Genomic DNA, 24,845 nt, shown 5'->3' on the forward strand with positions numbered 1-24,845 from the left:
ACCATAACATGTGACTAGCCTCACCACCACCCCCCAACCTGGAGGTATTTTGTAGTGGTTTAGTAATGCCAATTCACACTTTTCCAGACATTATATGGGATGCACATGCTCTAGTTATAATAGCTAGGGCGGCTGTGACGCAGGCTAGTATTCTAGGGACAACGCAATATAAAACTAACGGGACCTTTTTTCTATTTATTACATAAATAGCGATCATTGGTTATAGCATGCTCCACAAACACGGTAAGCGTGGGCGTGATTTTTTGAGGCATTTTTTATTTTTATTTTAGTCTAACTATATTTTGGGGGCGTTTTTAATAAAATAATTATTCCACTCGCGCTTGTTGAATACGAGATTATTAAAGCCAACTCGGCGCTACCCGGCTCGTTACCCATCTAACATTTTAAATCCATCGCTCGCTCGCAGAATAATTAAGTAAACAAAGAAAAAGAAGAAATAATACAAGATAGTACAATAGGAGAAAGAAATCAAAACTAAAATGAAAGAAAATATAATGGTAAAGATGATAAATAATATAAAAAAAGTTTTAATCAAGACTCCATGCAGGGGTGATAATGGTTACAAAAGGCGTGAATAAACTTTATGAAGTCTTAACTAGTTTACGTAAAAAATTTATATCACAAGCTAATAGCAAAATACCTTACTTTTTAAGATTCTATCAAAGACTTCAAATAGATACGAAACGTTCTCTAAAAATAACCGAAAAACAGATATCAGTAGCACCCTGCTGACATGTTATATAGGTAAGACAGTAAATCACCTTTTCGTTGTTTCTTTCGCCAAGATAAGAAACATGCACCAAGAATGAGCAACGCAACAGACAATACTGCTACTAACGACGTAAGAATTATCACTACTGAGGAGCAGTCATCTTTGTCATGAGCGTGCTTCCCTCCTTCTGGGTCTCTGGTGAAATCTAATAAATGACAAAAAATGTTAAAAATGTTTTTGTAAGTAGGCTTAAAGCAACTAATAGCGGTTTTAATCGAATGTCGTAAAACCACAACCAAAGTCATTACTTTGGCCCATAACAAAGAAAAAGACAATCCAGTGAACCACCCAGTACGAGGGAATCAGGATTGGTTTTGGTTTTACTTCTGATTGGATGAGAAAGTGGTGCAAGTTCTTAAACCAATCTCGTAGGGGAGAAATGCAAAACCACATCAAATGAGAGTACGTTCGACATCCAGTTAAGCGAAAACCACTCCGTACATTTAGCCTTGAGCGTGAACTGATCGAAAGTAATTGGGTAAAGAAGACATATACCTTAGATATGTTTGTGCAAAGTGCTAATATCTTCAACAAAGAAAAATATATAAAATCGATGACAATGCTTAAGGCTCTGCCACTTACTCCATGTGCATGGTAGCTCTACAGGCACGAAATAGGAAAGCAAATGTCAAACTTATAAAACGTTGAACATTACCTTGCGTAGGTGAAGCTGTCCTTTGTGTAGAGGAAGCGATAGTATTTGGCGAAGTTTCGGGTTTTTGTATCAGATTATGACGCAGGCAGTTATCTATTGAAGAAAATTTCAGTACAGTTGAACTTTACTTATTTAATTAACTGACTGCTTATATGTGGTGTCCCTCTGCCGTAGTTCATATCATGTTGTACTAGTAACCATTCCGATTAGGGGTTGCTATTTTCGCGAGTCAGTAGTGAAGGGTATAAGTTTACAGGTCCAAGGTTAAACAGAGTTCTCATGTAGTGATTACATCTGCAATGATATATTTTACATCCTTATTTCAAAGATTACCATTTAGCCACAAGCCTGTAGAAATAACAGTAACGAAACCATTTTACAACCATTTGTCTACAATCAGTGATCCCATTTTTTTAGTAAACGTTTTCTTCCCTCCTTCCTTGCGCTCGGTCTCCCGAATATCCGGATTCTCCTGGATTCGAAGTAATTGAGGCCTAAAGGTGTGACGGTAACTGAAGAGAGTGGGGTGGGGTGCCGGGGGATACTAACAGGAAAATTGGTGGGGGGGGGGGGTGTGGTCCGCTTCCCAAAACCCTTACCCTAGTGATGACCAAATTCTGCGATTTTCCCTTCCCTATTTATGTCCTCAAAAAGTAGCTTCTTCCAAAAAACATACCCAGTTCAAGAGGGGAAAAACCATACTCTATTTATGACAAAAATGGCCAAAATTGATACCCTAATTATGACCAAAACTATAATATATAAACCCTTCCCTTTGGGGCCTTACATACCTGTAAAGCCCATGTCAAGGAGAACCCCCACGTGAATTCAAAGTAAAATAAAGACTATAAGGAATCTATTTGATTTATACGGTGGCTTTAAAGGGACATACACTTTTCTCTCTCTTTTTTTCACTTGCGACTTAGCTGCTACTTTCTTGCGACTTAGCTGCGACTTTCTTGCGACTTGCTACTTTCTTGCGACTTAGCTGCGACTTTCCTGCTACTTTCTTGCGACTTTCTTGCGACTTGCTACTTTCTTGCGACTTAGCTGCGACTTTCCTGCTACTTTCTTGCGACTTAGCTGTTACTTTCTTGCGACTTAGCTGCGACTTGCTACTTTCTTGCGACTTAGCTGCGACTTGCTACTTTCTTGCGACTTAGCTGCGACTTTCTTGCTACTTTCTTGCGACTTAGCTGCTTGGCTACCTAGTTGGGCCACGTGAGACGGCAGGCCAAGTTGCATTGCCGAGAAACACCACCTCCTTCAAATTACTTGGACGCCGACGTCTTGTACATCCCAACCGTCTGAATATTCTTTCCAGTTGTCTTAACGAGATCCTGATACCATGTACACTTACGAGAAATAATGCGATTTCTGGTGCAGTAAGCCCGAGATTAAAATAGTTCTCGATTATCTCGTCGCGCATTACTGCATTGTTCCTTATTGCAGGAGAGTAAGATGGAAGCATTGCCAGCGACGTAGAGCACGCCGAAATGAAAGTGAAAACGGCGAAAAACTTCGTAGCTATACTGTAAAGCCAAGGCAAAACAGACTACCGGTTATTGATAGGAGTCCACGTTGTTTTCAAATAAAACAACCTGGCCTGCCGACGCAAGCTGCCTAGCGAGGTAGCCAGGCAGCTAAGTCGCAAGAAAGTAGCAAGTCGCAGCTAAGTCGCAAGGAAGTAACAGGTAAGTCGCAAGAAAGTAGCAGGAAAGTCGCAGCTAAGTCGCAAGAAAGTCGCAAGAAAGTAGCAGAAAAGTCGCAGCTAAGTCGCAAGAAAGTAGCAAGTCGCAAGAAAGTAGCAGCTAAGTCGCGAGTGAAAAAAAAAAAAGAGAGAGAAAAGTGTATGTCCCTTTGAAGCCACCGTAGGATTTATAATTTTTACCGATGAAAAGAACAACAATACTGTTAGAGAGGACAACCTACCAGAGCAGTTCATGTTGTGCATCTTGTTAGAAGTCACTGAACCAACAGTTAAGGGAAGTCTGTTTTCTGTTGTCTGCCATAACTTTTCAGTAAGTCTGCACTTAAAAATACTGAGGGTACTTTTTTATGTCCAGGCCATACAAACCTGTGAATTATTTATTTTTTTGCCGAATAGGATTTTAGGAAATTATGATGAAAAAAAATTGCAATGGTTATATATCTGTCTGTATTCGCAAAAACATAACCACAAAATTTGACTTGTCACTGATAATCTTGATACAATTCTGTCCTAGAATTAGCTTTTAACAAGGCTTTGCCCAACATGACGAGGTTACCCAGCCGATTTCAACGGTCGTTGTATCGTGGATCAAACGGACAGGGAGCTCTTCCATCGTTTTATCGTTTCACTGGGGACACAAAAAGCCGCCTGGCGTCGCTCGCAGGGCTGCAATTGGGTGGCTAGAGAATTGAAATGAAAGATTAACCTTTGCCCTTGAATTCTGCGGTGGATTTGTGGCCGTGGGTACTTTCGTACGGCAGGCTGAAGAAGAAGAAGAAGAAGAAGAAGATAAGGTTCCTCATTCTTTTCTGAGAGCTTCTCAGCTAGGCGTTTGAGAAAGCAATTACAATCAGCTCCCATCCCACCATTGGCTCCAAAAACTAGGGGAGTGAAAGATCCCATTTCAACGCTAGCACGCTATGTTGGTACTTCCGCTTTGTCTCCTCCTCCTGCTCCTTAAAACTTGTGGATGTAATAATAATGACAATGACAATGACAGTGACAACGACAACGACAACGACAACGACAACGACAACGACAACGACAACGACAACGACAACGACAACGACAACGACAACGACAACGACAACGACAACGACAACGACAACGACAACGACAACGACAACGACAACGACAACGACAACGACAACGACAACGACAATGACAATGACAGTGACAATAAATATATAGATTTAGGCAAGCTTAAAAGCGTAGCTCCTGAGCCTGGTTGTTCAGAGCCCGATTAAGCTAACCCAGGAAAAGGTAGAATTTTGATTTGAGTTTTGTAACTTTGCGGTGAGGTTTTCTGTATATTGTTTGGCCTTATGTTTTGAGTTTTAGTAATCACCATATACACAAAACAAAGCAGCAGAAAACAATTTCATAGAAGAAAAAGTTATAATTCGGTTAACTTTTAATCCTGCGTTAGCAATAACCGGCTTCAGAAAAATCCTGTCCTGTTTTAAACAAGTTAGCCTGACATGAGCCCGCGATCCAATCGAAAACCAGCACTTCGTCAACGGTCAACTTCAAAAAACACGTGACCTCGATGAGCTGTAAACTTGAGCCCGCGATATAGTCACGTGATACTGGTCAGCGGATATCTTGTTTTGACATGTGTGAATTGATTATAACATGGATGCCCAATATCAAAAAAAAGTACACCGTAAACCAAGGCTGCACTGAAGTCTCTGTCAACCTATTACTTGGAGTATGGCTGCCATGTTGCGCGACTCCGTCGCCGTCGTCGTCGTCGTCGTGCATACGCGCCCACGAGCAATGCCGCTAGCCATGATAACCATGTGTAAGTCAACTCATGGGTTTCCTTTTCTTTCCTATATGAGTATGGGGCTCCGCTTGGCGGCCCTTCGGACCGCCGGAGCCCCGCTATCATGACAATGACCATGACCGTGACCGTGACAATAATAATCAGAATGATAAAATGTTACCAAGGCTTCGTAGCAGCACAAAGTAAGACATGGCTTTGATGAACCACACGATGCTTTTGAAGTTCATTATTTAATAAAGAAAATACATGTTTCAGATGAGACATCATCTATCGTCAGTTGTACAGTGAGAAATAAAATAAAAATATTCAATAAATAGCATGACAAAGTGAGATATAACAAGAATAATTAAGGATTAAGGCACGAACCCCCCAAAAAGAGTAAAACTATTTAAGCTAAGAAAGGAGACTAATTAGTATGAAAGGGGTCAATTAAAGACGGCTGTTCCCCCAAAAATGTGCATTGCCTCCTTGATACAACTTGCACATGAAAACCTATAAATGACTCGCGATGGTAAATCCGCAGGGATAGGATCCTTGACCCCAAATAAACTCCTGATTTTAAACGAGCTGAAAACCAACTTGGTGTTTAGGTCAGTGCAAAAATTGCTGACTAATTGCTTAATTCTGCGTTGCCTTGTGATAGAAAAAGGACCGATGTACGTAATTTAAAATACGAACAATTGTCCTTACGAGTAGCACCCTGAGAAGAATCGGAGGTGAAATGATTGTTAAGAAATTTTTTTAACAACATTCTCGATGACGTTAGAAGGGAACAAATTCCTCCTTGATGCTTTGGTAAGGTTATTTATATCAAGATGAAAGCCAGTCCAAGCGCCTTAATCATTAATTGTTCTTGTTATATCTCAATTTGCCACGCTATTTAATATATTGCATATTTTCATTTTATATCTCATTGTACAACTGACGATGGATGATGTCTCATCCGAAACATATATTTTCTTCATTAAATAATGAACTTCAAAAACATCGTGTGGTTCATCAAAGCCAATAATAATAATAATAATGATAATAATAATAATAATTCCTTGAGCTTTGCTCTTGGAAAATTGATGTAATTATTATTACCGAAAACTTAAGGAACAACAGAATTTCTGAATTTTTTACCAGATACATGTAAGATTCAAGTTTGTATGGAAAAGTGCTCAATAAAGTTTTTTATAATAATAATAATAATAATAATGATAAGGATAATAATAATAATGAGGACGATAATAATAATAATAATAATAATAATAATAATAATAATAATGATAAAAATAATAATAATACTATTACACTTATATAGCGCTGTTTCCCAGTGGGTCAGCAGCACTTTACAGAGATAAAGTTTCCCTAAAAGTTAACTAAAAAATTACTAAAACTATCTAAAACTGACTAATTGTAAAACTAAACTGTGAAACCAAAATAAGACAATAAAAAAAATCAATATCCGTAGTAAGCACTTAAGACCGTAAAAATGCTTTTCGAGTCTACTTTTAAAAGTGTCAAGTGATGTAGAATCTCTCACAGATTAAGGTAGAGCATTACACAGTGATGGCCTAGCAACGGCAAAAGAACGCCCACCATAAGTTTTAAGATTATAGGTTAGATTCCGAAGAAAGATTTTGGCAGATGAACGGAGGAATCTTGAGGGATGATAATGAGTAAGTAAGCCAATCAGATATGTAGGAGCTTGGTTGTGTAGCACTTTAAATGTAATTAGTAGAATTTTAAAGTTTATCCTGTGATCAAAGGGTAGCCAATGAAGTTCCACGAGGAGCCGAGGTAATATGTGATCGTACTTTTTAGACTTGGACACTATTCTTGCAGCGTGTAATAGATTAACTCCGTTTTCCGACCTACAACAACTGGATAAAGTGAATCCGACCGAGTTTAAACTAGAATTCAAGATTTCAATCCACTAACGTAACGAAAATATACACACCGTGATACGATGCGAGTAAAATCACATCATGTGATCACGTCGCTAACAATCAATAAGTCAATCCCAGCTAAGAGGGGTCCCCTGAATTCCACACAAAGCGCAATTTGACACTCGCTGGAGCCTATGTAACAAATATTTAGGAGCACCATATAGCAGAAAGTTGCAATAATCAATCTTTGAAGTTACAAAGGCATCTGCGGGAGTTTTAGAAGTTTCAGTCGTAAGAAACTTTCTAATCGTGGTTATATTTCGCGAGTGGACGAATGGAGATTTACAAACGACAGTAATATAAAGAACCATGGACATAGAATCGTCAAGTACAACTCCAGTGTCTTGCAGTTGAAGAACAGCTAACAATCTCCTCAACACTGGTCAGATTGTGAAAATCACATCTCTTCTAGGTATGAAACGCCAAAGAAACAGAGACACTATTAATGCCATTGGAAAGAGCATATATTTGAACCTCGCTATCAAGTTTCATTCTATATCTAACTTTAAAAGTCTTCGAACAGTAATCAATCAAACTTTTCAACTGCAAGTTTAGACTGGAAGATTTTATAGGAAAAATAATAATGGCTTCTTTTCAAAAACTGTATTAAAAAATCTAAAACTTCGCACAAAAATATGCTTCATTAGTGAGGAGAAATGCAGTTTTAAAACCATCTGAAACATTCCGCAAGTTCTAACCACGTGAGCAATGACGACACAGCCACAAGGTTATACATAGTGTATCTTCGTAAAAGTGTCTACCAACACGCAAGTTGAAGTTGTTTTAGCAAGAAAAAAAGTACCCCTCGACCTAGTCTCACCTTTCTTTGCTCATGCAAATAGCCTTTTTAATTTGGAGACGGCAAAACTCACGTGGAAATTTTAAATGCTCTATAGCATTACCCCTTGAAACATGTGAAGTGCTTTCAATATTTTCAATGCCTGTCCTCACACAGACAGTAAACGCACTTTTAGTCACGTGACTGATGATGTCATGACACCAAACTTGCAGTAATATATGTTTCATAGCAAGTGTTTTTTCATGTACTGTAGCAACGTACCAGACTCTTATTATAAACATTTATGAGATATCCAGAATAATCAAGGTCGAGGTAGGGGTTATCAACCAAATCCGACGGCTTACGCTGATAACCCTTACCAAGACCTTGATTATTCTAGGTATCACAAAAACCGTATCTAATAATTGTTTGATTATACATTGAACGAAAAAAAAAATGGAAGTCATGTTTTTGCTTCTTCCCTGACGGCAAGCAACACAAAGCGCGCGAACTTGATATGATTACGCTTAGCATATCGTATTAGCCTGCGAACAGGCTCCTGGCAAGGACGGAAAAAAATTTCGGCGAGCTATAACAAAATTCTCGATCGTGATTGGTTCTTCACGCGCCTATTTGCCACGTGATCGGCGCACGGTCACGTGGGTGTCCAATTACAGGTATCCAATTTGAATTTTTTGTAATTGGACACCTGTAATTGGTTACGCACGTGATTCGCACGTCAATCTGCGCACGCTTTAATGGCTTTCTTTGCGATGTTTCCTACAGTTTTCAAAACTTATGAAACGCGCTACATATGTTTTCGCTCAAAAAAAGTTCTCAAAGGACATTTTTATTTCCAAAATTTGTTATAGATACGATTAATTAGTAATCGGACCTCGTGTCATACAATTCAGGGAGTAATCGTGCTTGCAATTTCAAATCGGCCTTGCGCTTCGCGCTCGTCCGATTTTGAAATTATTTGCGCGATTACTCCCTAAATTGTACTCCACTCGGTCCAATTACTATTATAAATCGTGCATGGTGGTCACACATGACATGACTACCCGTGAGCTTGAGTGTCCTTGACATGATTATTGTATAATCTGCAGCTGGATGACGTCACAGGCGATAATTTCGAAAATTCACCGTACGCTTTCGGCCAATCAGAAAAGAGATGGTGAGTTCAATGTATTATAATTATTATTACCTGTAGAGGTCGGTCCTTTGTGTTGACTTGTCGACGATTGCATCGTGGCGGGTTTGGTCATCGTGGGAGGTCTGGTTGTCAATTCTTTGCCTTTTGGAAAACAGACAGGATTGCAGGGTATTAGCATGTAATATCATGGGTGACAAATTAGTCCTTAATTTTGGCCCGAAATCTCAGCGCTAATTTAGAATTTCACATGTAAAATTACAAAATCAACACGGCAACATTTAGCGGGAAATGTCTTGATACAATGAACAAATCAAAACCCCACAATTGTAACCGTCTTTTCACCCATTATATTAAATTGCATATAATGAAATATAATTGCTGTATATTTGAAACGCTTTTCAAAATTAAGGCGAATGGTATTTCTCTTTTTGGAATATCTTGTTTCCCTCTAAAGATATTTACGTTTTTATATTTCGCAAATAAGGGAATATTTCTTGAGATATTCTTCATTCAGTATTTCACTGTGGAAGTGGAACTGCTTATGGCATCATCACTTTCCTCATTTTCATAATACAAAAACATAAATACCTCTAGAACGAAAGAAAATATTCCAAGGAAAACGCCATTCTTCTTTATTTTGAGAAGCGGCAATTATTTTTCACTTCCTATGCGCTCAAAAACGTAATCAAGCAGTATACTCGAGAAATTAAGAAACAATGTTATTAGTATTTTGTCAAAACCATAATCATCTCCTTCGCGTGAAGGCTCGGATAACTATTAGAATTTTTACAAAACGGACTTGAAATTTTACCACGACAAAAAGCTACGATAGGACGGGGATCACAGCAAGGATAACAATTTCCCTGTGCTTAAAAAAGAATTTTGTGTGATGAAGTTGTTCAGCTTGCGTTGCGATGAATTGAGAGCGAAAATAATCTACGTTACGTTTCTTTGAACGGAAGGAAATTACCAAGTACGTACGCTTGCCAAAACCCTGGGATGACATCATTGGCAACCTAATTTATGCAACGGAGTACAGCATTTCTGCATTTGTATTATATGCATATGAATTGTCAAATTGAGCAAAGCTTACTGGAAAAAATCAGTTAAAATCTATTTCGTTCAAAATGATTGCAATCGTTTTAGTCAGGTCGATTGTGAAGTAAACATATAGAATGTATAAGTTATACCTTTATTGCAACTGTTGACAGGACGCTCACAAATATTCCCATGCCTGACACGTTTCAGGCAATCCAAGTCATCGTACTTTTCATACTGTTTCGAATAATTACGCAACATAACCACGCAATTTCCATTGCCACTCGGTTCACCTTGTGACCAACGTTTCTGTAATGTGTTCACTGCGCTCTTATTGCTTAACCATCTCCACTCTCTAGATTGTACACCTTTTTTCAATCCGATAAAATATTCTTTCGCTTTTGCCAAATTTAGAATAGTGATGTTCAAGAATGTCCACTCCGCGTCACTTTCCATAAAGACAAGATCTCCCGGTTCAGTCTCCTGGCATAATTGTCTGCTTTTCTTTCAGTTTACACGGGGAGATATCACATTAAATGTGTAACTGGAACAACCATCTATAAAACATTTACAGGTCTCATCTATAAAACAAAAAATCTCAAAGATGGTAAGCATTGAAATATCTGAAAATAACACATTGAATTAACTGGGCTAATAGTCTAAATAATAATAATAATAATAAAAACTTCCAGGAACTTATTACACGATTTTAAAGTATAAGAATGAAATAATATTTTTGCCAAGTTTTGTTTTCATAGGATTGTTTTTACGCCCCCGCTGTTTTCGCAAAGAAGCGTGAAATTCTGAACATTTTAAGCCGCGAAAACCATTATATGCAAATTTCAAACTTTCTAAAATTTTGGCCGTACTTTAAACTACTTTTCCCTGAATAAGTTCACCCAAAGGTATGTTTTGGCGAAATAAAAAAAAAAAAAATCGATTTTTCGTGACTGTCTTCCGATTCTCGACACTCCTTATTTGTTTAATGCAAAAACGTAAATATCTCTCGAACGAAAGAAGTTATTCCAAAAAGAGAAACGTCATTCCTCTTTATTTTGAAAAGCCTTTCAAATAAGCGGTAATTATTTTTCACTTCATATGCACTTTAAAAGGTAATCAAGTGGTATACTCGAGAAATTAAGAAATGATTTCACTAGTGTTCTTTTCAAAATCATAATCATCTTCCTCGCCTGAAGGCTCGAATGATTATTAGAATTTTTACAAAACGGACTTTTATTACGACGAAAGGAGGGGGGTGGGGTGAGGGTGAAAGACAGCATTTCCCTCAACTCTATAAACAAAGCGAGGATAACCATTTTCTTCGTGCTTAAAAAAGAACGTTGTGTGAAGTTGTTGTTTGGCTTGCGTTCCGATGAATTGAGAGTGAAAATAATCTACGTTACGTTTCCCTGGACAGAAGGAAATTAGCAAGTACGTAAGTTTGCCAAAACCCTGCCATGACATCAACGGCAACCTAATTTATGCAACGGAGTACAGAATTTCTGCATTTGTATTTGATTGTCCTTTTCACGGAAATTATATCAAACAACATAAAGTGCATTTGTCAGCTAAAAATAATCTCAAGCTCACAATCGATTTATTAAAACAAGCGTCAAGGATGAACGCAGGAGGAATACCGGCACAATGTAAGTGATAGTATAATGGGAGGGGGGGAGGGGGCGGGGGGTCGTCAAATTAAGGAAAGCCTACCGGATAAAATCAGTTAAAAATTATTTCGTCCAAAATGATTGCAATCGTTTTAGTCAGGTCGACTGTCAAGTATACATATAGAATGTATAAGTCATACCTTTATTGCAGCTGTCGACGGGACGCTCACAAATATACCCGGACCTGTAACTTGTCAGGCAATTCAAGTCATTACACTTTCCATACTGTCTCGAATAATTACGCAACATAACTACGCAATTTCCATCGCCAGTCGGTTCACCTATTGCCCAACGTTTCTGAGATGTGTTCATTGCGCTCTTATTGCTTAACCATCTCCACTCTCTAGGTTGTTCACCTTTTTTCAATCCGGTAAAATATTCTCCAGCTTTTGTCAAATTTAGAATAGTGATGATCAAGAATGTCCACTCCTCGTCACTTTCCATAGAGACAAGTTCTACCCGTGCAGTCTCCTGGCATAATTTTCTGCTTTTCTTCCAATTCACAAGGGAAGATATCACATTAAATGTGTAACTGGAACAACCATCTTTAAAACATTTACAGGTCTCATCTGTAAAACAGAAAACTACAAACAAAGAGGATAAGCATATAATCCATCAAATATTTTCGCTCGCGCGTGATTGGTCTAAACAGGTCACGTGACCGAATATTACCAAGCTAAAATTGGAGAATATCCGAGGATAGCTACGCTCTCGGAAAACTGTTCGCTTCTAGGAACAGAAAATGTCCGCGGACAAATATCCAAGCATATTTCCTTGCCAACTGGAGGCTATTGTTTATATAACACATTGAATTAACTGGGCTAATAGTCTTAATAATGATCATCATCATCATTATCATCATCTTTATAGTCATCGTCATCTTCCTTTGCCACCTCCTCCTCCTCATAATAATAATAAGAATGATAATAACAATGACGATGACGATGACGACGACGACGACGACGATGATGATGATGATGATAATCATAAAGTGTTTCTATATAACCAAAAAAAACAAACGGCTACTTTGGAAACACATGCATGTCAAAAGACGGTTGCCATGAAGGTCGCACATTTCGAGTAAAACGACGGTAGTGCCTGCCCATGCTTGTGCAGCAATATTTAATCCTTATTAAATATAATCAGGAGCCATAATCGGGGACGGAGACCGTAAGTCTCGGGATTCGCGCGCACCTATGATATGGGACAATTTTTCTATTTTTAGAACAAATTGCGCCATCCTGACGTCATATATCCGCGCGGATTCACGCACATGTCGGGGGCTCTCGCGTGGATGTTGTCACGTTGCGTGATCAAATGGTGAGAGTTGAGAGATTTTCTTGCGTATTTTTCACAGCGATGGCAGGGAATAAGGCAGGGAATACGAACCAGGGCGCTTATATGTAGTTTTATGCTCTGAGCTAACGGAAAAGGTGGGTTTCTCACGGTCGAAAACAAGACTTCAATCTCGCGCTGGGAATGATTAATAAGATCTGCTCACGCTGGTTGTGAGCTTACGCGTATGTTTTTGCGTTTGTTCTGTCTTAAGAATATAGCGAGAAAACTCTCTACTCTGGTATCGAGTTAATTTGTGAGTTTCTCAAACAATGGTTCCTCGTAACAAAAACCTGTTTTGATGGTTTCTTATTGTTTCTGCTTGTTTGTTGAGTTTGCAAAAGTTTTTGAAAGGAAAGTCTGACGGGTACAATTAGCTCATTTGCATAGTGCAGCTCGTGCACTTTCAAGTCCGAGTCGGTGTTTTCAATTGTCAACAAATCTTGACAAAGATTTCTTTCGTTATCTTTTGTGCTGAGATGCTGTAACAAATTTCACGAACGCAAAAAAGGCTACTAATATCATGTGTGTTTCTTTAACATAAGCATAGTGAAGTTTTACACTGCGAAAATGAAAATAGACAAGGAGTTTTGATAGCTCGATCAACCAAATCGAAATCGTTATTCCAAGTTGATTAAAGAAAGCGTCATCGTAACTTTGCTGATTATTTCTACTTTATTCACATATTTTCAGCTTAGTTTTTAATATGTTCTCAAACATTTATCAATCTTAAACATATTTAAAAACTGTAGAGTTATTGTTTGAGTTCGATGTACGCTTTCACACGAAAGTGCGGCGGAAGTACAATTTGTCATGTTTACTGACTGTACAAAACACGCATCGGCGGGCGCTCTCATTCATCGACAACAGAGAATTTACTGGATTTTTGTACGAATAAAGCTGAGCAGTATCTACGGACGTAAAGGTATTGGGCCTTGATGAAACAGCAAGCGTTGCTTACAATTCAAGCGAAACTCATACTAGCAATTATTGTGTTTTACTTTTCGGTCGCGATAGACTGACAAATTCCTCGCAAGCGTGTGGCAAGAGAAACTAGGAAACTATGAAGTCCTGAAGCTCTGCTATATCTAAATATATCCAGCTAGTTTTTTGCTGTGTAATGGAAAAGCGGTTAACCTTCAACATATGTGAAATTTAAAGTGGAGTAATATACAGTTCATGTAAAAGAAGCATCCGTCGGAACACAACTTGGTCAGCGATATATAATATATAGATTTAGCCAAGCCTAAAAGCGGAGCTCGTCAGTTATTTTTTGGAATGTTGTTACTGATGAAAATAATCCAACATGTACATGTATGTGAAGTAAACTGCGAGCGATTTTATAGTTTCAGCCCGAACTAGGATCACATCAGCAGATCGAGGTGTAAGATGGTGTAATGATGAAAACAGAGCCATGATTTCAAGCATTTCAGGGGAGCCACCAATAATGTTGATCACATAACAGAACTGTCTTCTGTGCTTTTTGGTGACATTTCCTGTTCTTTCTTATTGAGAAAGACATGACATTGTTATTAATCATTATATTCTTTCTTAGTTAACAATTGGGACTCCTGCACAAAAGAAGTTTATTTACACATTTTTTGTTGTTGTGGGGTATGACTGAAATGTAGTGGCTACAATATATTCAGTCCCCAAATTTCTACCAAATGAAATCTCACAAAAATACCAAAGTAGTATACACATGTAAAAAGTTAAAAAGTTTTGTTTTCTAACTTGATCCCCAAAGACAGTTAGCTATCTTCATTTTTGTATGGCATCTCCTCCTGCTAAAAGGGTTTGCACCATCTCTTAAAGTATAAGTATAAGCAAAATCACTCTGGCATGAACGATAAATATGATATTTTGTTGCTGATCATGAATACTTGCATAGGCTTCTGATAATAATTTTACTATTCAATTCCAATGTGATTTGTTCTTTTTCTCGACTGAGATTGTGGAATACAGGAGCTGTTATTGGGTTCCATTAATTAATTTTGCTCATAATGATTAAATTATACCAAGAATTATAAGTACATGTGTAAGCTATAAGTAAGTTATATTATGTACGTGTATTTTGTCTGCACTACACAACCAAACGCACTCAAAGATTATGAGGCATAGGTACATTTGTCAGAAAAAGCCAGCATATCAAAGATATGTTTAGATTGACACATCAATTAAAGATAATTTATAGCAAAATGGATAAACAATACATCAATATCCTGCATGCACCAAAGCTGGAGATGGGGTTATAAGGCAATCATTTAAACAACTGATTGAAATAATTTATAAATTAGAGAACGCTATTTGCACAACTCTAGGGAACAAATTAACCTTATTGGACGTTGCGAATGGCAAGGCTGTCAGTAGAATGTCACAAATTTCTCAACTCTTTCTTTCTACAAAAATACTAATCCTGCAACTTTGCTTAAGACCCAGTTCTCCATTTCGTGTTGGCAAAATATTAATTTATGCCATACCCAATGCCAGTTATCACAAAACTGATTTAAGAGCAACATTAACCAAGCACAATAAATATCATTTTTAAGCCAAAAAAGCAATTATTTGAATAAACCATGACACGATGAGTAAATTAATTTAACAGACACTTTAAATAATTAGGTAATACATGTATCATAGGTGTTTCTTAATAATGTAATACAGTTTATCTGTCACAATGTTGCAGCTACAGCTGTATGATATTACTACACACAGTATGGGTTGCAGAACTCAACTTCCAAGTCAGTTTGTTCAATGAACTTTGTGCAGAAATTATTATGGCATCAAGTTGTCTGTGAATATAGAGAAACCAAACAAAGCATTACAATCTTAAGTAATAAATTATTGAACTCTTTTACATGTATGTACAATGTATATTCCATTAATATTGGGGATCTCTCAGAAGCTGCATCTATGATGATTTAATTTGCTCCCAGTGCATTTTTTTGTGGAACTTTTCACACATTAATATCTCTGTTATGACAGCGGTCTCTGTGTTCTATAACAATTAGTACACAAGAAAAATACACTCAGTAAAATATTGTTTACAATAAAAATCAATCCCTATAAGCAATCATAAGGACCTTCAATTTATATTTCTTTAGAAATATCTCACCTGGCCATGGCTGCTTTGAAAATCTTTGCTGTTTTAATCCAGGTTGCCCATGTGTACACTGTTCGTATATTGACTGACAGGAACAGGGATGTAATCATACTGTATATCGCTGCTACTTGAACACCACTGAACATACAAAGACATATCAATTATAATTTATAACCAACAGATGACATTCCTTTCATTGATATACAGTGTCCTTCATTGCTAGTTGTTTACTGAGTGTCTACAGTAGTGAATCAAATGCTAGGGGGATGGCACCAAAACTTTCACAGTGGCAGGCTCTGTCCTGAGATGCAAAGCAAACATATATAACTGTTATGAACTTGGCGACTTGCTTTTGAGCGCACATGCAATTTGCTTTAAACAAGAAACTGGACCATTGCAGTACAACAATGTGCATGTAGTCCCAATCAAAGGGCCATCCAGGCTGTTTGGTTGTACATATAACTGAAAATCAGACTTTGTCAGGATAAATACTGATGTTCTTGCTGACTTAATCTGAGTGTGCAGTTCCAGAAGATATTCACATGCAATGTCTGAGAAATCATTAATTACAAAATATGCTTTAAGAAATATCTTACCTGGTAAGGCCAACTTTCAGAAAGTTTTGTAATCTAGACTGGCTGGCCAGTTCATACATTTGACAAGTTGACACTGGGCATGTTTGTAAATTTGTGCGCTTCAACATCACATTACAATGTACATGTAGTAGCGTTGGTCAACTGAAAACAGCATAATTTGGTTAATTAATTTACACTGTACAATATTTGGTTATATATTGGTGTATATCGTTACACACCAACAGATGACTATTAAAATTAACTTACAGAACATATTGGCAGCTAAATCAATATAACAACTGAAAAATTGAGCATGAGCCATTTACATGTGCATGTAACAGCCCTCACCTCAGAACTGTCATAGATATAATATATTTTCAAACTCGCTGAAATTTCAGATTATTCAATATTAACATGCACGTACATCTTTAACAGTGTGTTTGCTTTACATTCACTTTACACACAACCGGTATCCACCATAGGCAGACTTTTAAGTTTGCCTTTGAAAATAAATTGCATCATCTAATGCATCTTTCATTACCTATTCTTGTGAAGAAATGACACAAAATCCAAGTAAAAGAAGTCATAATCATAAAACTAACTTAATTACCTGGTAATGCTTACAGCACCTCTTACTGTCTGCATATGCCGTCCATAAACTGGTACTGCCTGGACAATACTCATTATTTTTCTGATCACATCTTTTAAAATGTCACTGTTATATAATTTGTCCTGAAAAGGCAAATGCATGAAATGTTATGCCTTTGGCACTCACCACATACCTTTACATGATGTACAATGTACACCAAGTCATGATCGACATTCACAATTCTTTTTACTTTCATTGTAACTTTTTTTTGTAACTTTTTGCGGTGTCATTTTCCCACACTTGAAGACAGGACTTCCACATTAGGTAGTAATTCTCTATGAATTCACAGGGAGTGATAACAATTAAATGGTGACTAACTTTAGCAAAGGAGGCATTCAAATGTCAGATTTTAACGTTAACTTTCTTCGACGAGCAAAAAAGTAAAGCACAACAAAGAAAACAGTCAGTGACATTCGGTTAATAAGTTAGTCAATCAAAAAATTAGTGTGAAAAAGAGAGCAGAGAGAGAGAGTGGAGCGAGGAATGCACTCTCACCAACTAAATTTTGAATGTGCATAAGTAAAAGTTATTTTTATTACCGAGAAATGGTCAGGGCAAGGACTTCTATGCCCTAAATTTTTTCTACGTATGTAAATGTCATTTTCACTGTTCAAGTTATCAAGCACAGCTCTTAGCATTTTTTTTAATTAGTACTATCTCACTGTTATGGAACATTTCCATAAGTGTAAATACCACACTAGGGAATAACATCTCATTAGGAAAATAGAGGCCATGTACCCCCAACCAAAAACAGTGGCACTAATAAAATGAAATAGCAAATCAAAATCGAAGTAGAGCTTTACTTGCCGACAGGGTTTACATGCATAATCGTCTACTCGACATTTCGACTACAAGCATTTCACCAAACCGAACTAACTGGACAACAACAAAATAAAACGAGGAAATCTACATTATAAACACAATATGCATATCATTACAGCTGAGTATCAAACAGCAAATCCCTTCTCAATGAAGGATGACTGAATGAAAGAAAGGATGAAGAAAATTCGTTTAAGCTTGCAGTGTTAAAGTTTAACAATTATTCACGCTTAAGCATAGATTTGAATATCACAGTGTGTATTTTTGCCGACGGCTTAATTTAGCTTTGCAGTCATTTTATCGGCGGTAGCTTTACCAGTCTTCAACCAAATTAACCTGGAAATTCCTCCCAAGCATTTCGTCAAACCGAATAAATTGAACTAACAAAACGAGGAAATACTTTGTAATCACAAGATGTAAATATTCACATAGGTACGTCAAAAGTAAATTTAGCAAATCCTGTTCGCTTCGGCTTAAAATGGTTTGTTGACCTATCTTGGTTTAAGAAATTTTTGTAGTCTTGGAAGCGGTTGTGCCAATTAACACAGAGAAAACTTCAAAACTCGCCCGGTAGTGTTTACAAATACAGATTTTTTTTTTTAAACGTGACGACGAAACTCGAGACAAAACTTGATTTGTTTACAATATGCAACTTACAACCTCGATCCACAAAACCACTCAAGTGTTATCGTTATGAGCGAAATTAAACCTATGTAATTTACAAAATGCCTCACAGCATGGCTTCAAATAAGGAAGACTTTAAAAAAGGATTCCTACTGAAAATAAGCTTATCTCGCCGAGGCAACTTCATAATTTCCATAGCAAACGCCACAACAAACGTCGCTTACCTCAAGTTGGCAATTCACTTCGGCCAGTGCAAATCTTCTAGGCAGAAACTTGCTGCAAAAGTTGTGAAGACTGAACGGAACTGATCTAATCTTTTCGATAGATCAACGAATCAACCACTTTTTTCCGCTGTGTTTTCTGTTTTACGCTAAACACACAGTTCTCTAGTTCGTCACCTGATTTTAATCATGTGACTTTTCTTGCTCGGCTGCACAGCATCTCGACGCGCGAATTAATTGAGCGGTTCTACAGTCGTCGGGTATTTCGTCTCCTTTCTATAGTCCTCGTTACCTTTGCTTCACGGCATTGTTCCGTATTATTTCATCCCCTTTCTCTAGTCCTGGACTCGCTATAATTAACGGCAGTGTTCAGTACTGTTTCACCTCCTTCCCCAGCGCTGGCCCGCTCTCTTTCACGATCTTCTTCGCTACTTCTTTGCTACTTCTTTGCCTGTAATTTCTTGCATTCCGTTTCTGTTTTATGCTTCAGTGCAACCCCATCTTAAAAACTTTAGATCAACCTCCGCTATTATTTGTTGATATGGCAAATAGAAATGAGTTTTCTTTTCTTTAAAAATCCCGCCAAAAAAAGATGGCATTCCTCGGTTCCCCCGTTTGCGCTACCGCGAGGCTCCTCTCCCCCTCCCCCAGAGTCTGTACGGACGGCGTTCGCTCGCTCGCTCGTACGGTGACGTCATAACCAAATTTTCTCGGCTCGATGGGTTTACCAAAATTTCTAAGGTATGGGGCTCTGCTCGCGCGCCTTCGGCGCGCGGGAGCTCCGCTATAAGCTTACAGCGGAACATACCTAAATTCGACACTGTCTTACTTCACTCAAACTGGAGCAGCTTACGACGAAAATACTTAAGCAAAATTCCAACAGACGTAAACGCGTTGAGTTGTGGGCCAAAAACATAAAAAATTTCGGGAATTTCGGACGCCATTTCCCCCGCGCGACATCCGCAAAAATTCTCGCAGCATGTACGTGAGTGTGCCGCAGGCGATGGCGCAATTTGTTCTAAAAATAGAATTATTGTCCCATATCATAGGGACAACCCCAATACTAGAAATTGCCCGCGCTTACGGTCTCCGTCGCCGATTATGGCTCCTGATATAATTTAACATTTGTTACCTTTTATTACCTTACCTTTTAATAAGGGAAATCTTAACTCAACGTAAGCTTGTATAAATTTCCCTTACCAGCGTTCCCCAGTACTTCCACGCTGAGTCTTAGTACAAGAACAGTTATCATTATAACATAGTAGGGTATTTTCTCCATTCCAACAATACGAGCGTGAGCGAAGCTTGATGACATCGAAAGCAAAATAAGGAGCAACTTGCGTCAGACCCTGTTTAAATGCAGCGCTTCAGCCACTTTAGAAGTTCCTTGTCAACATTAGCGCTAAAGCGCGGCTGCTGCTACAACAAAAAAAAAAAAAAGAGAGAGAGAGAGAGAAAGAAAGAAACACACGATGAAATTCTCCCGACTCCGGCAACAAAACTTGATTTGAGGAGCCAAATATAAAAGAAAAGAAGTGAAAGATAGCGCTAAAGAAAGATCTCTAAGATATATGCGAACACGGAGAACATTACACGCAGTTGCACAATATTTTTTATAACGACAAAGGAAGTAAAATTAAGAAGTGGAAGCTTCTTCTTATTACAACATACAGCGACTAAGAAATAGTAAACATTTTGGCGATAGGGTATATATTATGGACTAATATACCATGTATATTACTACGTACTATGTATCATTACTTTCCCTGTACAAAGATTGTAACTTTTTAAAGTAAGCTGTGATTGTGGTACCATGTTCCAATTTTTACCCCTTGAATTTTTAGGTTAATCATATAAAATTCCACCAAAGATTGAAAGTGTCGTTTACCGTCTGCGAATATCTGCATTGGTTCAGGGCATATTTAAGTTTGAAAATAGTGTAAACTATGCACCGAAAATTCAGTAAAAAGCAACAGATCGGATTACAAAAAAATAAAGGTTTTAGACAACTCTTATTTTGATTAAAATATAAAATCCTAGTATGCGAATTAGTAGCAGCCAAGAAATAATTTTGAGATAAAAACATCTTTTAGCACATCAATGAGGCAGAAACATGAGAGCTTTGTGCTCAGAAAATTGCTTGTCAATCTTTGACACCGCCTCCAACGTCTTTTTAACTGAAAATCAAGGAATTAAACAAGCAAGTCAAACATTTTAATTTTCTGCGTTACAATATTACACATTGTTTTCTACCACTGTATTTTCTAGAGCTTCATGCATATTAATGTCGTTATTTAGTGTTCATGTATTCTACGTAAGTTCGCTTTCGTATCTCACCGACTCGCGGTTCATTTGTATTTGCAATTGAAGATGGATGTTAAGTTGGTCATCCGAAACATGTTTTGCAAATTTAAAACTGTATGTTTTTATTTCAAAATCCTAGTACGCGCAAAGAATTGACGTGAATACCAGCAAGCAATGATTTTTTTGTTGTTGTTTGCCGGCGAGTTTCTTGAATATTTAGACTTTTAAGCGGTAAATTCCTTTCAGAAACTAAAGAAGTTTTTCAAAGTATCGAGCAAAGAATAAGCTGAAGAATTTTGACAAATCATCTTCATTCAAACTCATAAACCTTTCAGAACGCGGTTTCGCCATCTCGTGTGAGCTAGCTCACGCAGTAACTCACAAACCAGACAGTTACCTGTCGTAAAGCTCCCTTTGAATTAAATAGCTCGTAGAAATGATGTAGTGTGAAATAAAAGTTGCCAGAACTGTGCAAATGCCAATAAGTGAAAGATCATCGGCGATTAACCTTTGTAAAGTTCTGAACAGGTCCTGAAATTTGAAGCGTACGTTAGGAAACCAATTCAGTGTTGCGTTGTCATGGCAAGTTTTCAAACAATCCCGCGTTGTACAGTGAGACGGCAATACCATGAAATATTGACGTCTCTCTGTGAGTAAAACCATAGGACTGATCGTGATACTGAGATGTATACATTAAGGTCATTTATACGGGAGAAAATAAGACGCGTCTTACTTAAGACGAGACCTAACTAGGAAGCGAACTGTACCTTTATACGTAAGCGTCCTTAATAAGACGTAAAAACACGTGTAAATGGTTGCTATCTTTAATACAGCCTCGTTTGCATGCAATATTGCCATTAGCAACATTCTGCAACAAAAATAACTTACAATGGCGCTTGTCACACTATTGTCTAGATGCTGCCATTTTCATTTCCCTACAAAGGCTCTCTTCTACCGAATTTTTTGCATTCTTCTGTTTTGTCGGTGTCTTTGCTGTTGTTTTTGAGCACTGCGAAACCATTTTGTTGGCCCGCGAGAGAGTGGTCAGTGACTCAATCTTGTACTCAGAGCCTGTATGTTGCTGTTGTTGCTGGGCATGCGCACTTATAGTTCACTTATTTAGAACGATGTAAGACGCGGACAAAAAAAAAAAACAACAACGTAAGACGCGGACGAAGTAAGAACAACTGATAATTCTGTTCGAAGATTAGCTCCGTCCTATTTAATTCGGTTTTATTATTTTTCACAGAAAAGCTCCCAGATGACATTACGCGCCCTGTTGCTATGCCCTGTATAGCATACAGAAGGTTTTAAATGCTGCATATTAATAATAACAAAATAAAAATAAAAACCTAATGCAGACAACAAAAGTTAAAGGTTGATATGTAAACACAGACAACAAATAGCTCATCAGGAAAAACATGCCAGTCAAAATAAAGATGCTATGAATGAATGAGTTAATTCAATTTCGAGTCCAATGACGGGCTTTCTTGCTTGTGTGTAGCAATATTTAATCCTTGTTGAACTCTTTTTAATTCAAGGACGTTCGTGCGAAAAGTTTCCAGTCGATAGATTTTTTTTATTAATTTTTACTGCATTCAGATCATGAGTTACTTCTGTCAGAAGTGCAAAAAAATAAAAATAAAGTAATAATAAAAAATGGGCGTCACTGACTTCGTTTCAGAGATAAACTATCCTGATTTTGAAAAATTGGCGCACGTAATTCAGCATGGTCTACAGGGGTTTAAAGTAAAAAATATTGAAGGTGAGTCAACGGAGGCAGACGATGTTAGCAGGATATTAGTCATATTTTGTTGAAGATGGGTCTTTTACGTAAATAACTGATTCCAAATGCTACCAACGTTTTAACAAAACTTAACCCTTCAAGAGGCATTCCCAACTGTCGCACAGGTAGACGTAGAGCTAAAATGACAGAATTTAATGGTACATTTTGCAAAAAACTTCAAACTTCTAGTCGGCAGATTTTGTTCATTTTTTCGCTAAACGTAGAGAATCGGTAGAGGAAATTATCCATCAAAAGAAAAATAGGGGTCACCGAACGTCCAAGGTCATTAAATCCAGGAAAAGCTATAGCAATGGCCATCTGCCCTATCATTGTTCATTTTATCACTTAGCGTGCGCTGTCATGCATTATGGCGCGTGAATTTGCGTACGCAGTAAGGATGCGCAGAAACAATTAGCGTGAACATCCTTAAACTTTTGATACCTTTAAATTTGAATAATCATTTAAATCCATTTAATCCTTTTAAGCCTCATTTATCTGACCTTGATAATCGCTGGGATTTTTATTTATTTCAGATAAACCTTGATTATTTCTTGAAATCTTCCTTGGCAAAGATCTGCCAGATTACAGCCTCGTTTCTGGGTGAGTGACGTACTAGGCGGTCATGTGTTTCAATACTATGGCTGAAAATTTCTGGCTGAGCAAGACCAAGGAGGAGAAAAAGTGAAATAATGAAGTTTCAAATAAATATTTCGGTAGCGTTTAATTACAAACTCGAGAGAAGTAATTTGAAACGACACATGAAAAAGGTTCAAACTAAACTTTCAGACTGACGAGCAAAACGGTTCGCTATCCTACTGTTCGCGAATGACGTAGGATGTTTATTGTTAGTCTTACAGATGCAGCACAGATTTTACCAGTGAGAATCGTTGTAAGACAAATACTGCCGCATCATTAGCTTTGGTTTGTCTTTAGCAGATGTCATCTGGAAAGTGCAATAAATGCAGCAGGCCCAAGTTGCCGGGATTGATTCCTCGCCGATTTCTCTTGAAGGTATACGATAAAGAAGAAATGAAAACTGTAATTAAATGTAACTACATATTCCTTTACCAGCGTTCCCTCGTACTTCTACGCTGAGAGCTAGCACAAGAAGAGTTATCGTGACAGCAAAGGGTATTTATTCATTTCAAAAATTGTGAAATTTTTTCGTCAGCGAAGTTCGAGGACGCCGAAAGCAAAATAGGGAGCAAATTGTGTACGGTCGGGCCAATATTCATGCAGGGTTTCAGCTACTTTGCAAGTCCCTTACCAACATTAGCGGCGCTAAAACGCAGCTGCTGCGTCGAAAAAAAAGGAAACACGCGGAACTACATTTTACACAATGTCGTAAGCAGAAACAAAAAACTTGTCTTAATTCCCTTGAAACAGTAGAACAGTGACTAAGGCGCCTGCTTAAAGAAAAGGAGTAAAAGAAAGCGCTCAAATAAGATACAGTCTGATTAAGATATATTGGAACAGGGGAAACATGCGCATTTACACAATATCATCCTAGCATTATAGAGATAAAGAAAGTATTTGAGAAGGGGAAACTTGTTCTTTTTAACTACATAATTATGATAATTTTATATAGCGCCTAAGAATCTTGAAGTAAACAATGCATCTTGGCGATAGCGTATATATTATATAGCACTTTCTCTGTACAAAGAATGAAATATAAACATGTGTCTCTAAGCCTTTAAAAGGTTAAATAAACACTGCCTCTTTTGAAATTACTGTCTTATAAATTCGGACTTGAAATAATAAATGTTATTTGTAGGCGAGGACTCCCACTTTAGCTTAAGAAAAACGTGACTTCGCAGTTTGCTAAGCCGTGATGTCTATAGCCTGCGTTGTCAACACGATTGAGAGATCGAAATTTTGGCATCAGTGTCGTACGAAGTCGTTACGTAT

The 24,845-nt window shown here is 37.6% G+C and overlaps 2 protein-coding genes and 1 pseudogene across 6 annotated transcripts in view; all 3 read right to left on the reverse strand.

Annotated features, from left to right (window-relative positions):
- Nucleotides 1-24,845, reverse strand: part of LOC145497757 (uncharacterized) — a 123,771-nt gene that overhangs the window by 53,250 nt on the left and 45,676 nt on the right. Inside the window, exons 9-10 of one of the 4 annotated variants that reach the window (XR_014050716.1) lie at nt 20,048-20,263; nt 12,001-12,090 (exon numbers count right to left, since the gene is read on the reverse strand). The exons of 2 other annotated variants lie outside the window; for them this stretch is intronic. The gene's annotated coding sequence lies outside the window, so the exon portion shown is untranslated. Of the gene's footprint in view, nt 1-12,000; nt 12,091-20,047; nt 20,267-24,845 lie in introns of those variants that run through there. One more of the 4 variants, XR_014050715.1, reaches the window with a different exon arrangement.
- LOC145497796 (uncharacterized) lies at nt 280-12,012 on the reverse strand (annotated as a pseudogene). Its single transcript, XR_014050718.1, has 4 exons — nt 11,662-12,012; nt 8,868-8,957; nt 1,449-1,541; nt 280-938 (listed from the first exon to the last, which is right to left on the reverse strand). The product of XR_014050718.1 is annotated as an uncharacterized LOC145497796 (transcript).
- LOC145497823 (uncharacterized) lies at nt 15,490-18,879 on the reverse strand. The gene is made up of 4 exons (XM_081477693.1): nt 18,851-18,879; nt 17,145-17,266; nt 15,972-16,097; nt 15,490-15,648 (listed from the first exon to the last, which is right to left on the reverse strand). The coding sequence occupies exons 2-4, from the start codon at nt 17,216-17,218 to the stop codon at nt 15,543-15,545; spliced, it is 306 nt and encodes a 101-aa protein (XP_081333819.1). The 5' UTR covers nt 17,219-17,266; nt 18,851-18,879; the 3' UTR covers nt 15,490-15,542.

Source organism: Orbicella franksi, chromosome 9 (assembly GCF_964199315.1).
Source record: "Orbicella franksi chromosome 9, jaOrbFran1.1, whole genome shotgun sequence".
In the NCBI taxonomy this organism is placed as follows: Eukaryota; Metazoa; Cnidaria; class Anthozoa; order Scleractinia; family Merulinidae; genus Orbicella; species Orbicella franksi.

Coding starts and splice junctions, on each gene's coding strand:
- LOC145497823 (XM_081477693.1), bottom strand. CDS start 17,218: ATGAGTATTGTCCAGGCAGTACCAGTTTATGGACGGCATATGCAGACA. Junction 16,098..17,144: donor GGTGCTGTAAGCATTACCAG/GTAATTAAGTTA, acceptor TTGTATGTTCAG/TGGTGTTCAAGTAGCAGCGA. Junction 15,649..15,971: donor TTCAAAGCAGCCATGGCCAG/GTGAGATATTTC, acceptor CTATATTCACAG/ACAACTTGATGCCATAATAA.